At 35.9% G+C, this 15818-nt stretch overlaps 2 protein-coding genes across 2 annotated transcripts; one reads left to right on the forward strand and one right to left on the reverse strand.

The window, feature by feature from the left end:
- Positions 1 to 4467: 4467 nt before the first annotated feature.
- Positions 4468 to 8396, forward strand: LOC111783491 (ras-related protein RABB1c-like). Its single transcript, XM_023664422.1, is given in 7 exon segments — positions 4468 to 4640; positions 4874 to 5013; positions 5675 to 5757; positions 7076 to 7280; positions 7442 to 7465; positions 7468 to 7512; positions 7857 to 8396. Coding segments are annotated over 7 exon segments (636 nt in total). The 5' UTR covers positions 4468 to 4594; the 3' UTR covers positions 7950 to 8396.
- Positions 7231 to 11287, reverse strand: LOC111783490 (pentatricopeptide repeat-containing protein At3g24000, mitochondrial). The gene is made up of 2 exons (XM_023664421.1): positions 8947 to 11287; positions 7231 to 7303 (listed from the first exon to the last, which is right to left on the reverse strand). Exon 1 carries the CDS (start codon positions 11131 to 11133, stop codon positions 9091 to 9093), a length of 2043 nt encoding a protein of 680 aa, XP_023520189.1. The 5' UTR covers positions 11134 to 11287; the 3' UTR covers positions 7231 to 7303; positions 8947 to 9090.
- Positions 11288 to 15818: the final 4531 nt, after the last annotated feature.

The raw sequence follows: 15818 nt of genomic DNA on the forward strand, positions 1-15818 counted from the left end.
ATATGTTAAGATATGGTATGTCGAAGGCATGCTTGGTAAATGTTATGTGACTGTTATGATATATGATATGATATGATATGTGCATGATAGAATTGTTATGTCTGAAAGCATGGAAACATTATGATATGACATATGTATGTAATATGAATGATATGATATGATTGACATACAAAACGTCAAACTAGCATGAAATACAACTCTGACATACGCATGAAAGCTAAGATAAATTATATGATAAACGATATGATATGAAGGAAGACGCTAGCGGGGTTGTATTAACTGATAATGAAAATGGAAAAATATGGGGACCTCATGCATTATTGTGTGCATGCATCAGGATACCCCTTCTCGTTCATGATAGTACGGACGCGCAGAAATCGAGAAAAAAACCTGAAAACAAGGCATCGATTGGATGGGAAGTAGGAACTCCACGTGCTGGCAGGCCAATCAGCGCACGAGCAATGCTCATCTTCTAGCCTAGCAGATGCGGTTCACCTCTTTAATATGTGGGTGCAACACGTGGAACGTGAGAAATGGTGAGCGACGAACTTGATCAAGCACGGGTTCCAGAGTCGAGTTTCAAGTCGTGCGCAGGTCAATGGGTCGGAGCCTCAAATCAATCCGGGTTGGTCAAGCGCGACACATCTCCACTGATGGGACGACACAATGCTCCATTTGCAAGCCAACACATGTCGTTGGCCTCTTCAAATACGCTATCGACTTCAACGTGCGACTCGTGTTCCGTCGATTACTGCTGCAAAATTTCCAAATTCTGGTGAACATCCATTCTAACTTATTTTCTTTCCATTTTTATAAATTTTTATTCATAATCCAAATTGAAACTCACAATAGTCATGTTCGGTGCGTTCTTATCGAAGTTGAGACATTTGAATACTCCGATTCTAACGTGATTCTTGGTCAAGTTTCATCATGAAAATTGTGAGGTTCTTCCCTTAGAACATCATTCTAAAAAATAAGATCCTAAAAAAATATCCATGCCTCTTAATATTAAAGAAAACCTAAAATTAAAAACTCACAATTTCACCTTGTGTTCTTGCTCGTTTCTTGCTGGAATCAGGCAATTCAAATGCCTATACTTCCTCTCATTGTGCCAATGAACTTTTCTACTAAAGGTTCCACAGTTAAACTCGCTCCCTAATCGTACCAGATGGAATTCAGTCATTTTCATATAAGAAAAGTAGATGAGTAGCTCTCTTCAGTGTTGATTTTGAGACTTAAACAATGAGGTCACCTCCTCACTCTCACAAGAGTGTCTAGTTTATGATTGGATCATAAACAAATTATTTTTTCGAGTATTATTGGTACTACTTACAGTGAAAAATCTAATTTATAGAGGTAAATCAGACTTTTTACCCACCGTAATTACAAACAACTTGTGAATGATGGACTTGCATGGAGTTCATCTATAAGACTATAGTGGAGTGACCTATAATTAATGAATGAAAATTGAAAATTGATTAATTAATTATTTTGTATTATTGAGGCCCCTTGTTAGCTCACATTAAACTAAAATGATCAATTTTGTTGATTTTTTTTTTTTTTTGAAATGTACGAATTATTAAATATATTTTATATTTTAAATATAAAAAAGAAAAATATATTTAACCTAAAGTGTTCAAATTAAAACTTAATATATTAAATATGTTAAATATAAAATGAAATATATATTTTTCTTATATATTCAATATATTGAATATTAATTTGGAGTATCCAATTAATATTCAATATATCTACGAATAAATATTTAATATATTAGAAAATACACCGTAAAAAAAATATTAAGTATTCAAATAATTAAAAATAACATAAAATATACTAAAAATCAGATCATAAAGAAAAGAATATTAAGATATAATATTTAAGATATATTTCATAAATAATATATTCTCCAAATATTAATTTCAACATCAACCCAGTAAATATGATGCATTTCGCCTCTTCTTATAAAAAATTCTCTTTAGAGCTCTCCAATTCCATTTCTTTAGTAATTTTTCTTTTTTCAAAAAACGTCCACCAATCTTAACATATGTTCAAGTCATAACCATAAAAACTTTGCAGAAAAATCACGTTTGTTCAAGACATAGCAAGGAATACTTCGTAGTTATTTGAACGAGTATGCACAGCTCATAGTTATTTGAATCGGGCTATTTAAGCATGTTCAGAAGTTATTACTAAGTATTTGTGTGATTAATAAATACATACGCATGAATTGAATGTTGTGAGTCCTAAAATATATTTTCTCTATTTATTTAATATACTTAATATATATTTTTCTCCATTTATTTTTTTTTATATATATTGAATCTTTTCGTGTTACTATGAGCCAGCAAGAGGACCTTATGAACTTACGGATTATAAGCTCCAACCATACAAAGTTAATTAATTAAATTCTTTAATTAATCAATTTTCATTCATTAACTATAAGCTACTCCACTATAGACCTAGAGTTGCACTCTTATGCACGGTAGGACAAGTTATGTCCATTGATATAACCATTCCAAGCAAGTCGATCCTTCACGAGTTGTTCATAATTACAACCGAGTCAAAAGTCCGTTTTACCCCTGTAATTACATCTTTCACCTTTAGTACCACTTATTCTCTAATAAATAATTTGTTTATTATCCAATCATAAACCAAGTCCCTCTCGAGCCAATAAGAGGGTGAGACCCCATTGTTCAAGTCCCGAAATCCGTACTTAAAGAACAACTCATCTACTTTCCTTATATGGAAAGGAGTGAATTCAGTCTCATGATATTATGTTCCCAACTCTCTATTTGGTAAGTCCCCAAAATTGTAGGCATGTTGAATCAGCTAAAAGAGTCATTCTCATCCATGTAAATCAAAGGACAAGCCCACAGGCAGGAGTTCATACCTCACCCAGGATTAAAATCGAGTCGCATATGAAATATTAATCTTCTCAATTAACGGATTTATAAGGAGAGATTAAATATTTCTTGGTCCAGTCTTATACAAACTCATTGTATAGGATACCCCCACTTACATATCTTCACATGAATGATTTGGATCAAATTATTTGTAACAATTACAAAGTGGATCGTATCAATAGTGTTACCCGAATAAGACACCCAACCTTATTTATATATTATAGACTCTTTAGGTTATTACTTGAATACGATCCTCTTGTATGTCAATCACATATTGTTCAAAATTACATTAATAACCTTGGATTTTAATACAATGGATAACAATTAAATTATAAATAAAATAATATAAATTATTGTTAAAAACTAAATACGAGGCTTTAGGGCATAAATTCCAACAGAGTATACTCGACATAAGAGAATACTCTATTACGTACCAAGCTAGGAGAAAATCTTGGTAACCCAAGAATAAGGAATGGTAATGTAGTTAATCCAAATACTATGACCACGTTTACCGGCCACGAAATGGTATGATGATGCTACTATGGAGGGTACAGGTAAGCATTGATGAGATAACTCTACACTATAATTATTAAACCGGCCCTCATAACTAATTTATATGATATGATTGATAAGCTCTAGAGATGATCGTTAGAGTGGATTAAGAGGTTAATAAGGCTAATTATGATAACCAGAAATCCAAGTTATCTAAAGAACTTAGAGAATAAAGTCATCCCATAAATGGATCGGAGTATCGAAAAGAGACCTAATAGTCTCTTAAGTTCAGCCTAGTTCAATTAGTTGGGCTAGTCGGGCTAGTCTTACCCATAGTATATCCTTAGATCAAGAATCTAGGTTCCCATCATTAATGACTTATAGTTAGCCTTATCTAGTGCGTACGAGAAGATTCTCTAATTATTATAAATTTATAAACAAGCTATTTACTCTGTATATTTATTTACTCATTTGTGCTACACATCATATGAGTGATCGAAAGCTTGGTACGCCAGTTCTTTCGAGCGAACTCCTGAACTACCGTCCTCATCCAAAGACGAAACGAAACTCAACATGAGAGTTCACTGTCGGTAAATCCACTTCAACTCCCTCCCTTCTGGATCTACTCAATCAAGGATCTTCGGGATGCCCCTAATAANTCAGCATTGGATAAAAAAGAAAAAAATGAGGATTTCACCCTCATTTTTTTTATTTTTTTACAAAAAAATTATAAAGGGGTTCAGTTCAAATCATTTTATCGACATGAGTGTTCTATATCGATAAAAAAAATCTTCTTTTTCGGAAGTCACGACGAAACCGAAGGGCATATCGGTTCAGGTTCATGAGCTGATGTTTCTGTTCACTCCTCCCGAGTTGAGACCGATCATTCAGATAGATGGGGTAATCGAAGAAAAATAGACATTTAATAAATTAATAACTTTAAAAAAAAATTATAATGAATTTAAAAAGGAGATATTTTAACTTCAACTATTTATAAATGTAAATGTAAATGTAAATGTCAATGAAATGAAAGAGTTACGGAAGGGGTAATAGAGAGATCCGTTGGAGAAGCAGAGAGATGAGTGTAGAAGGGTCCGAAGATGTAAGGGGTGAACAAAGTTTGTATATTAATAGCAATTGGCGGCTCGATTTTCTCTCGCCGCCGATCTCGTTTTTCTTCTTCATTTCCAACCGGAATGTCATACGCCTACCTTTTCAAGTACATCATCATTGGTGATACTGGTACGTGTTGGTATTGATGCTTTTGTCGTTTTCGATCTGATTCCTCAATTGTGTCGCTTTGGTTATGGGTTGGTTTGTGCTTAATCTGTTTCTCTAATTTGATGATGTCAACGCTGCTCTGCTTGGTTTCCTTTTTGATTTGGGACTTGCTGTGTTTAGCTTTGAATTGGATGTTGTTTTCTGTTCGTCGTCTGATTGTGAGGTTTGAAGCTTAATTGTGCTGTATTCTCCAGGAGTTGGAAAATCATGTCTTCTTCTCCAGTTTACTGATAAGAGATTTCAGCCTGTTCATGACTTGACTATTGGTGTTGAGTTTGGTGCGAGGATGATCACCATCGACAGCAAACCAATTAAGTTGCAAATTTGGGATACGGTTAGTTATCTCTCTTTCTTTATTTCTTTCTTTTTTTGGGAGTTTCATGTTTCAAATCTTTAGATATTTAACTTTGCCACTTGTCTACTGAATTGAATGAGCTCTGTTCTGGTTTATGGATAGTATTTTGCCTTTTCTTGGATCCATTTCAAGGAAAATAATCTGCAATTATACTAGAGACAAGCGGGTGATCTGCTGCTATAAGCTTAATCTTAGTTCGAGTAAAAGGCGAAAACAATAACTTATAGAACCGGGAAGCCTCCGTTCATGCTTACTATATATAGTCTATACTATTCTATACTATTTAGTTTATCATTGTAACAGGACTTTGAATCTGAAAAGTTATCTATAAGTTATGCAACACTTACATATGCTCTTAGCTCAAGTGCTCTGCTTAAACTTAGAGAGCATACACATAACATCGTACACTTATTCTATTGCTTAATGATCGTTATTCAAAATTGCTATCTGCTCTGCGTGTAATAATGATGATCATTATTGAATCAATGTCATGTATTGTTCATTTCTATTATACATATATAACGTAAGAATGGTACAGATGTTCGTTCCTTGTACTCTTTCGATTTAGATTTGTCCTTTTGGTTCTTATTAATTTCATCGAGTTTTTCTGAGTCTGAAGTTTTCCAAAAAAAAATTGCAGGCTGGTCAAGAATCTTTCAGGTCTATTACAAGGTCCTACTATAGAGGGGCTGCTGGTGCCTTGCTTGTTTACGATATCACCAGGTCCTTTTACCTCTTGGTTCCCTTCTAACTTAATACTACTCTTTATTAGTATAGATATTCATTGTTTAGGTTGTATGCAATTCATTCCTGATTAAATAAAGTTCAATTCCCTGAGGCTACGAGCCTATACCAAGATTGGTACAATAGCTGTTAGAAGATTTCTAAGTCTTTTGGCATCGGAGTTGTTGCCTTGTGTAGCTGTTGGGTTGCAATAGTTGCTACGTTTAACCTAGCTGGTCCAGGTTGTTAAGCTTTAGCCACTGGAGTTAGCTGGTTAGTTAGGCTTCAATTTGCTGCTTTATTAGTATAAATATTCATTGTTTTAGGTGTATGAAATTCATTCCCCTCAGCTACACCAATTTTCTAGTGAATAAGTAAGGGAGGCTTTTGAAATTCAACCCCCAAATGGGTCAATTGTATGCGGAACTATTGTTTAAAAGATATTTTAGAAACTTGCAGAGGATACTCCTATTCCTTTTGCAATTCATTATTGTTCTTTTCCTGGGGACCTATTATTCAATCAATTAAACCAGTCATATTGAAGTTGAATTATAATTCATGCTGGGAGTGAGAATTTGTAAAACCCATGATAGGCAGCAAGTCACCCAAAAGTATAGTCATGTAGAAAAAGGGAAGAAGGGGGACTGAGTGATATAAGTACGTGAGGATTGGCAGGTGTGTGCGTTATGATTATGTGACCATATAGTATGGTTAGTTATACTTTTTGTGTATGTTGAAGGCTGCTTATGGCAAAGAGGAGGCTACCTTTTTGCATTTTGCTCAATTGTAGCTCCTTCGGGCATAGTGGAGAGGAGGGGAGCTCTTGAAACTCCCTTGGCATTGCCAAAACAGTTAATAGATAATTTGAGGCCTATTGATCCCTGAGTCACCAGGAAACCTCGTACTTCATGAAAGTAAACAAGACTTGGTCAGATAGGTTATTGGTTAGTGGGACTGACCATTGTGTTAGAAGGTTGTAGATGTAATCTAGTAGAATTTTGGGAGGACAGCATAAAGTTTAAATGTGAATGCTCGAATTTTCTTGGATTAGTTGTGGTTTATTTTTGTCTTGCATAGTTGTAGGTTTTGTGAGAAGGAAATAATTTGAGCAAGACCGTAGTTGTTAAAATAATGCGGTCAGCCAGGTCTGACAGCAGCTCTAAACTGTTCCAACTTCATGATGTTTGGCGTGATTCAGCCTTCTAGTTTAACTTGATTGACTGCATAAACTGAAATGGGGCCTCATCATCATGCCCCTAAATTTCCCGAGTCAATGAGGACATCGAACTTAAGCTTACGTGGCTATCATATTTTTCAGGAGGGAGACTTTTAATCACCTTGCTAGCTGGCTTGAAGATGCAAGACAACATGCTAATGCAAACATGACAATAATGCTTATTGGTAACAAGTGTGATCTTGCACACAGAAGGGCTGTCAGCACTGAGGAAGGGGAGCAGTTCGCAAAGGAACATGGTCTAATTTTTATGGAGGCCTCTGCTAAAACTGCTCAAAATGTTGAGGAGGTGATAGAATAGTCATAAATTGCCTTCCAAAAAGTTCAAAATTGGACACTGTTCATCTCTAAGCTAAGAACATGACATAAAGATACAATATTGATCTTTTGATATATATTGTAAACAGTTCTCCGTCTCACAATTTTCATGATGATCAATAATTTTTACAGGCATTCATACAAACTGCTGCAACAATATATATAAGAAGATCCAGGATGGAGTGTTTGATGTATCTAATGAGGTATGGAGCTTGCTTTTTAACTTGCTGCTAAATGTGTACGGAAATGTTTTAGTTTGACCATGGCATTTTCTCTTGCGTCATGGTGATCAAAGTGCATCTGATTAGATTGGGGGTCTTGAATTTACTTTTGACTGTGCTACTTGAAGTGGTGTTTCACCGTTAGTCAAAAGTTATTTAGCTGCTTGAATTGGACAGTGTTTGGCCAGTGTTTGGCCAGTGGCGTTTAGCGACTGCCATAAGTGACAGAATTTAGATTCGAGTCTCTTAGAATTTTGTTTTTACAACGGATGAATAGCGATGAGAATGAATGATGCAAGTGATGATATGTTCCATCTTATGTGCAGTCATATGGGATAAAGGTTGGATATGGTGGAATCCCAGGGCCATCAGGAAGCAGAGATGGTACTACAGCTCAATCTGGTGGTTGTTGCGGTTAAATCTTGCTGCTCAAAAACTAGTACAAATTTCCACGTTCTCTTTAAATTCCTTTGTTAATTATGAGTGTCAGAAAACGCCCCCTCCCCCTCAAAAAAGAACAAAAAAGGGCACCATAATAGGTTATCAGGTGTTCGTATAATGGCCCCAAGGGGTGGTGGCTCCGATGGCAAGGGCTTGGGGTCTCTGGCTGGCTATACCATCTTAGAGATCCAAAACTCAAACCTTCGGGTGAGTTTAATACCAAAAACCCTTGATGTCGCCCGGGTTCTGGCCTTGGGCGGGCATCGGTGCCCTTGGGTATAGAGGAACGAAGTTCTAACTCCCAGTTATCCATAAAGAAGTATTTGTGTAATCATTAGACGTGTTGTGTTTTTGTTAATTATGTCTTGATCATATTTGATTGTAAAGGTAAACTCACATATCAATGCATGTCATTTGTGGCAAAATTGCGTCCTCTTTGATTGCTTAGTATATAATTGGTACCTGAACATCTAAGATACCCAGCAGCAAGATGAACAAACTCGTAATATAAGTAAACTCACACATTGACTTCTTAAACCATCCAAGTTTAAACTATAAGTCAAAACATCCCGAAAAGACGTTGCGCAACGTTCTTTTTCATATCAAGGATTGGATTTTCTTAATAATCTCAGTTGGCTCAATCACTGGTATTCTAAAAACAGTACAATAAGGGACCAGAATATGAATAAACTTCCATTTCTTCTTCATAGGGGAACAGATACAAGGCATCATCCAAACTCAAAACAAACTAGAGATTCAAAATCCTTCACCTAATGGCTAAAAGGTCCAATCAGAAGCTATAAAATGAACCAGGCTGTATAAATTCCCCCATACAGTGGTTAAATGCATCTTAATCTATCATCACCAATCGTTTGTTGATATTTTTTGTTTATCTAATCTTTGTTCTACTGTATTCTTGTAGCATCTACCATGAGAAAATCATAAGAATATGAGTTCAAAAATTCTATAACCAACCTTTGGGTCTTGGGCTTCTTGGTAAGTTTGAACTCGAGCCTTCGAAAGGTATATCCGAAGATCTCGAATCTTTTATTAGAACACTTCTTGAGGGTAGAAATTGACAGATCTTAGTAATGAAGAACTTGTACACTGCTAATAGCTCTACCAATAGTCCCTGCAAGAACACAAGCCATCAAGGAAGTGATGAAATCTATTGGTATCTCTTACAATGATTTCTCTTCCCAAGACTTTCGAAGCAAACTTGAATGCTGAATGGCAGTCACCACAGATTCTAATGTTCTTCTTGATCCTAATAGTGAATCCAGGAGGAGTTTTCAATACTGAAAATGCTAATGCTAGCTTCTCACTATGATATTGCAGCTTTACTTCTCTGTCCTGCTGGTCCATGAAGAAAAGCACATGGCTTGTGTCTGGTACATACCCAATCTCTTTAATCTTTCCACTTATTTTCTCCCACATCTTCTGGATTTCTTCTCTCATTGGATGTGATTCATCATTTGCCACGAACATATGAACTTCATTCTCAATTTCAACCCAACTGCAGGCAGGTTCTTTCTTAACTCCACTCTCTTTCATCATCTTCCTTACATTAGCTGCATCATTTAATCTACCAGCAGAAGCATAAATATTAGATAACAGTACATGAGGACCTGAGTCATGAGGGTCAAGCTCGAAAATCCGTTCGGCAGCGTAAGCACCCAAATCCATGTTCTTATGCATCCTGCAAGCACCAAGCAAGGCTCCCCAGACAGCTGCGGTAGGTTCGATAGGCATTTCCTTTATGAACTTGTTGGCTTCATCAAGTCGACCTGCTCGACCTAATAGATCAACAACTGTCACATGGTGTGAAACCTGTGGTTCGATCTCGTATTTCTTCATTAGTTCGAAATAATATTGCCCTTCATCTAGAAGCCCTGAATGGCTACAAGCAGTAAGAACAGAGAGGAAAGTAATTTCATTAGGTTGAACTTTGGCCTTTAGCATCTCCTCAAATAGCTGTAAAGCTTCAGCTCCCAATCCATGTTGTGCATATCCAGAAATAATCGAGTTCCACGAAACGACGTCCTGTTTAACCAACCTCTGGAAGACCTTCTTTGCATCCTTGATGCTGCCTGATTTGGCATACATGTCAATGAGAGTGTTTCCAATATAGGCAACCGGTTGTCCCCCAGATTTTATAACATGGGCATGAACCCATTTGCCTTGCTCGAAAGATCCAGAGCTAGCACAAGCAGTAAAAACACTGGAATATGTAAAATGCGTAGGTTCGAAATTGTGCCTTAGCATCTGCCTAAACAGTTTCATCACATGCTCCCCTTCACCCTTCCGAGCATGACCAGCAATCAGAGCATTCCAAGACACCACGTTTTTCGCAGCCAACCCGTTAAAAATCGCTTCGGCTTCTTGCATATGCCCCCACCTAGCATACATATCGAGCAATGAACTTCCCACATGAACATTCATATCAAAGCCATATTTGAGAGAAAATGCATGAAGTTGCCTGCCATGGTCATCACTAGGGCTAGCTCCAGAAGCCTTCAACAAGCTAGACAAAGTGAACTCATTGGGTTGGAAGCCCTGGTGGAACATCTGAGGGAACAAGCCAAGAGCTTCAAACGCACGCCCACTCTGAGAATAGCCACTAATCAACACGGTCCAACTAACCATATCTCTTGTAGGCATTTTATCAAACAGGTTGTGTGCCTCCTCAAGACTGCCACATTTGGCGTACATATTTAAGATAGAATTCTGAATTACAAGATCATTCTCAAACGTAGAGCCCTGGATGTGGGAGTGGATGACTCTGCCCAGCTTGAGTTTGCGCAAGAGAGTACACTTGTTCAGCATTTTACTGTAAAGCGTTCGTTCGGGTTCTAATTTACCATGATTTATGAGGTCCAGAACATAGAGCCCAGTGGAACTAGTGGAAGTTTCAGAAGAAGAAATGTGGGTCTTGCGAAGAAGGTCTTCATCTTGAAGGACACCGGTAAAAGGGACGGCGGCAGCGGCGGCCGAATCCGACTCTGTCAAGGAACAAGGAGGCGAACCAGTGCCGTAGTTTGCGGCGGAGAAGAAACATTTGAATGGGTTGAGTTTAGGAAGATTAGAAAGCACTAAATTCTTGAGAGAAGAAGAAGAAGAAGAAGAAGAAGAAGAAGAAGAAGAAATTGGTGCAATTTTCATAATCAGGAAACTGTAAGAAGTGCAAATCTTCTCACCATAACTGTAACGAAACAACTCAACCAACCTTATTCTTTAGATTCATAGGAACTTATACGCAAATAACCAGAGAAGACGATCTCATAAATGTCCCATTCTATAAATAATTTCAGTTATGGCCGCCCTAGTTTGGACTGAATTGATTTGAATTTTTTTTTTATTTTTTATATTCAAATCGATTATCCAAATTATAAATTTTTTACATTGAAATTCGGGTTATTCAAATTTTTATTTTTAATAAAAAAACAAAATATTAGTTTATAAAATATTTATTTTTTATTTTTAAATATTTAATTCAAATTTGCCACAATTTCATAGTTAAAATTTATTTTTAAGAATTGTTCCGAGAATAAATAATCATAAATATATTTATAAAATTAAAATAAATATTAATTATATTTTTAAAATTAGTAATAAATTCGAGTACGATCCATTAAAAAAAAACAAAAAATGATCATAAAATTTTCATTTATTTTAACTCAATTCAAATTAAATAAGTTCTTAATTTAAAAAATTGGATTGATACCCTTAACTTTTTTTTTTTTAACTCTTGAACTTTTTCTTTTATTTTCTAAGAACATTTTTCGTATTCGTATACTATATATTATTTAGGTTATATTGATTATCTTTTATATAATTAAAGAATTTAACACAAATTCATTATACATATTAATCACGGCAAAAACCTTAGAGGTTTATAGATTACTCGACTGAGTTTAACGAGTAATTGTCTCTCAAAATAGGTAAGATGACATTTTTATTGTTAAAAAGAGATCATATCTATATAGTAAGATAATCTACTTATTTAATTGTTTGTTACCATGGATCAACAGACTCTAGATTTACTGGTTTGTTACCATGTATTAAGAAGAATCTATGATTTTCTCATTTGTTAACATGGATAAAGACCCACCCTGTTGTTAAAATATCATCTCTAGCCCTAGGGTTAAGCCCAAACATTGTATGAGCCACTATTTAGGTTAAGAAAATGATTTAGGATTTTAGGAATAAATTTAGGAATTTTATGAATAAATTTAGGTAGATGATTTAAAAAACGTTGAGAAATTTTAGGAGTTGATTACCTATCATCAGTATAAATACCCCAGTCTACTTAGTTTATCATCCCAAGAAATTCCAAGCAATACAAATTAGTAGTTTCTACCGAGTGACTTGTAAATCTCTTCTCGATTGTTCTTAATAAAGTGTGCAAGTGTTTCCCACATTGAGTTGTGTTCAACAATTTAGTATCAGAGCGAGGTTAGTATAAGTTGTCGATCTCTTGGAATTCTTAGTATGCTCTGTGGTTGCAGCTTTGTCTGATCTTCCACATCAGAAACGATTTCTTGAGATTATTAGTGTGTGAGTTTCTTTTGTGTCGTGAGTAGTCTGTGACTCTGCAAGTCTTGTGTCAAAAGAGCTTGTTTGGTATTACTAAGGTATAGCCAACACGATGGGTGATTTCCAAATCGTTGGAGAAATCAGGAAACTCAACAACAACAACTACAACACATGAGCAACATACATGATGTCCTATTTACAAGAACATGATCTTTGGGAGATAGTTGGCAGGTGCGAAACTACACCGCCAGAGGATGATTCTAACGGTGCCTTGCGGAAATGGAGAATCAAAGCAGGCAAAACAATGTTTGCCCTGAAGACCACAATCGAAAAAGGGATGTTAGAGCATATTTGGGATGACAAGACACCGAAAGAAGCATGGGACACGTTCGTGATGTTATTCTCAAAGAAGAACGATGCTAGGCTACAACTTATAGAGAATGAGTTGTTGTCAATTCACAACGTGATATGACAATTGCTTAGTATTTCCAAAAGGTCAAGTCAATCTATCGGGAGATTACTGAACTAGACCCAAAGTCCGCAATTGGAGAAGATCGAATGAAGAGGATCATAATCCACGGGCTGCGACCAGACTATCGAAGCTTCATTATGTTGGGTTTTATGTCCTAAAACTCATAGTTTGTAATTTTTATTTTCTAAGAACATTTTTCGTATTCGTATACTATATATTATTTAGGTTATATTGATTATCTTTTATATAATTAAAGAATTTAACACAAATTCATTATACATATTAATCACGGCAAAAACCTTAGAGGTTTATAGATTACTCGACTGAGTTTAACGAGTAATTGTCTCTCAAAATAGGTAAGATGACATTTTTATTGTTAAAAAGAGATCATATCTATATAGTAAGATAATCTACTTATTTAATTGTTTGTTACCATGGATCAACAGACTCTAGATTTACTGGTTTGTTACCATGTATTAAGAAGAATCTATGATTTTCTCATTTGTTAACATGGATAAAGACCCACCCTGTTGTTAAAATATCATCTCTAGCCCTAGGGTTAAGCCCAAACATTGTATGAGCCACTATTTAGGTTAAGAAAATGATTTAGGATTTTAGGAATAAATTTAGGAATTTTATGAATAAATTTAGGTAGATGATTTAAAAAACGTTGAGAAATTTTAGGAGTTGATTACCTATCATCAGTATAAATACCCCAGTCTACTTAGTTTATCATCCCAAGAAATTCCAAGCAATACAAATTAGTAGTTTCTACCGAGTGACTTGTAAATCTCTTCTCGATTGTTCTTAATAAAGTGTGCAAGTGTTTCCCACATTGAGTTGTGTTCAACAATTTAGTATCAGAGCGAGGTTAGTATAAGTTGTCGATCTCTTGGAATTCTTAGTATGCTCTGTGGTTGCAGCTTTGTCTGATCTTCCACATCAGAAACGATTTCTTGAGATTATTAGTGTGTGAGTTTCTTTTGTGTCGTGAGTAGTCTGTGACTCTGCAAGTCTTGTGTCAAAAGAGCTTGTTTGGTATTACTAAGGTATAGCCAACACGATGGGTGATTTCCAAATCGTTGGAGAAATCAGGAAACTCAACAACAACAACTACAACACATGAGCAACATACATGATGTCCTATTTACAAGAACATGATCTTTGGGAGATAGTTGGCAGGTGCGAAACTACACCGCCAGAGGATGATTCTAACGGTGCCTTGCGGAAATGGAGAATCAAAGCAGGCAAAACAATGTTTGCCCTGAAGACCACAATCGAAAAAGGGATGTTAGAGCATATTTGGGATGACAAGACACCGAAAGAAGCATGGGACACGTTCGTGATGTTATTCTCAAAGAAGAACGATGCTAGGCTACAACTTATAGAGAATGAGTTGTTGTCAATTCACAACGTGATATGACAATTGCTTAGTATTTCCAAAAGGTCAAGTCAATCTATCGGGAGATTACTGAACTAGACCCAAAGTCCGCAATTGGAGAAGATCGAATGAAGAGGATCATAATCCACGGGCTGCGACCAGACTATCGAAGCTTCATTATGTTGGGTTTTATGTCCTAAAACTCATAGTTTGTAAACAAAGATATATTCTATTTTCAATAAAGTTATTATTGTTGTTTATTCAGTAAAAATTGTTATTGAATAAAGTGAACTTTACGATCATTAATCTAAATCCAATAAACTAAGAACACTCTGGCTATAGTATGACTACTTGAATTATATGTAGAGACATAAGAGTGGATCAAGTTCAAGTATATAGTCAAAATGATCTATAGTATAAGGATAAGGCTGAGTACCTTATTCTGGGGACACTATGGATGCGGCCCACTTTTGTATATGATATAAACAATGCGATCACTAAATTGTGCATGTGGAGACATGTGAGTGGGGGCGTCCTATGCAATGAGTATTGCATAAGATCGGACCATGAAGAAAACCACTCTCACTTTATAAAGTCGTTTACTGTTGAGACTGATTTTCTTTTCATTCGATAACCTAGGTAACTCGGTTTTAATCCTGAGCTAACCATGAACTCCTGTTTATTCGGAATTATCCTTAGATTTGCATGGGTGAGAGTGGCTCTAGTTCGCCGACTCAACAGGCCTCCCATTTCAGGGGTAAGACTGGGTGAATGGCTGGGGACGTGGGGTGCAAGACGGAATTCACTCCTACCCACTTTTAGGGATAGAAGAAAGGTAGTTCCCTTAAGCACTGACTCCAGGTCTTGAACAAGGGGCCCCACCCTCTCATTGGCCTGAGAGGGATTCGGTTTACTGGTTGGACCACAAACCAATTGTTTATTAGAGGATCAGTGAGACATAAGGAACAAGAAGTAACTTCAGGGGTAAAACGGTAAATTGACCCAACTCTAGTTACGAACAACCTGTGAAGGATCGACTTACTAATCATGGTTATATCAGATGGACAGAAATATATCTATAGTGAGGGGAGTGCAACTACTAGGCTATAGTGGAGTGTCCTAGTAGTTAACGAATATTGGTTAACCAGGTTAATGAGTTTAATCGGTTAATCTTGAATCGTTGGAGCCCATGATCTATAGGTCCATTAGGTCCCTCTGCTAGCTCATATCGGACTAAACCATAGAACAGTGTGACGAGTGAGTTCGAAGTGTTCGAATTCAAATTAGGGAATATGCGTTACATATATACGATATATTTAACCGCAATTTTATTTTATTTACGAATTAAACGAAAAGAGAGAATCTGAGATATTTAAATAAGATTTAAATATCTTAATCAATTATGTGTCGGAATTGACTGGGATTGGCATTTGAATTAATATTAAATATTAATTAAAT

This window comes from Cucurbita pepo, chromosome LG20 (assembly GCF_002806865.2).
Source record: "Cucurbita pepo subsp. pepo cultivar mu-cu-16 chromosome LG20, ASM280686v2, whole genome shotgun sequence".
Lineage (NCBI taxonomy): Eukaryota > Viridiplantae > Streptophyta > Magnoliopsida > Cucurbitales > Cucurbitaceae > Cucurbita > Cucurbita pepo.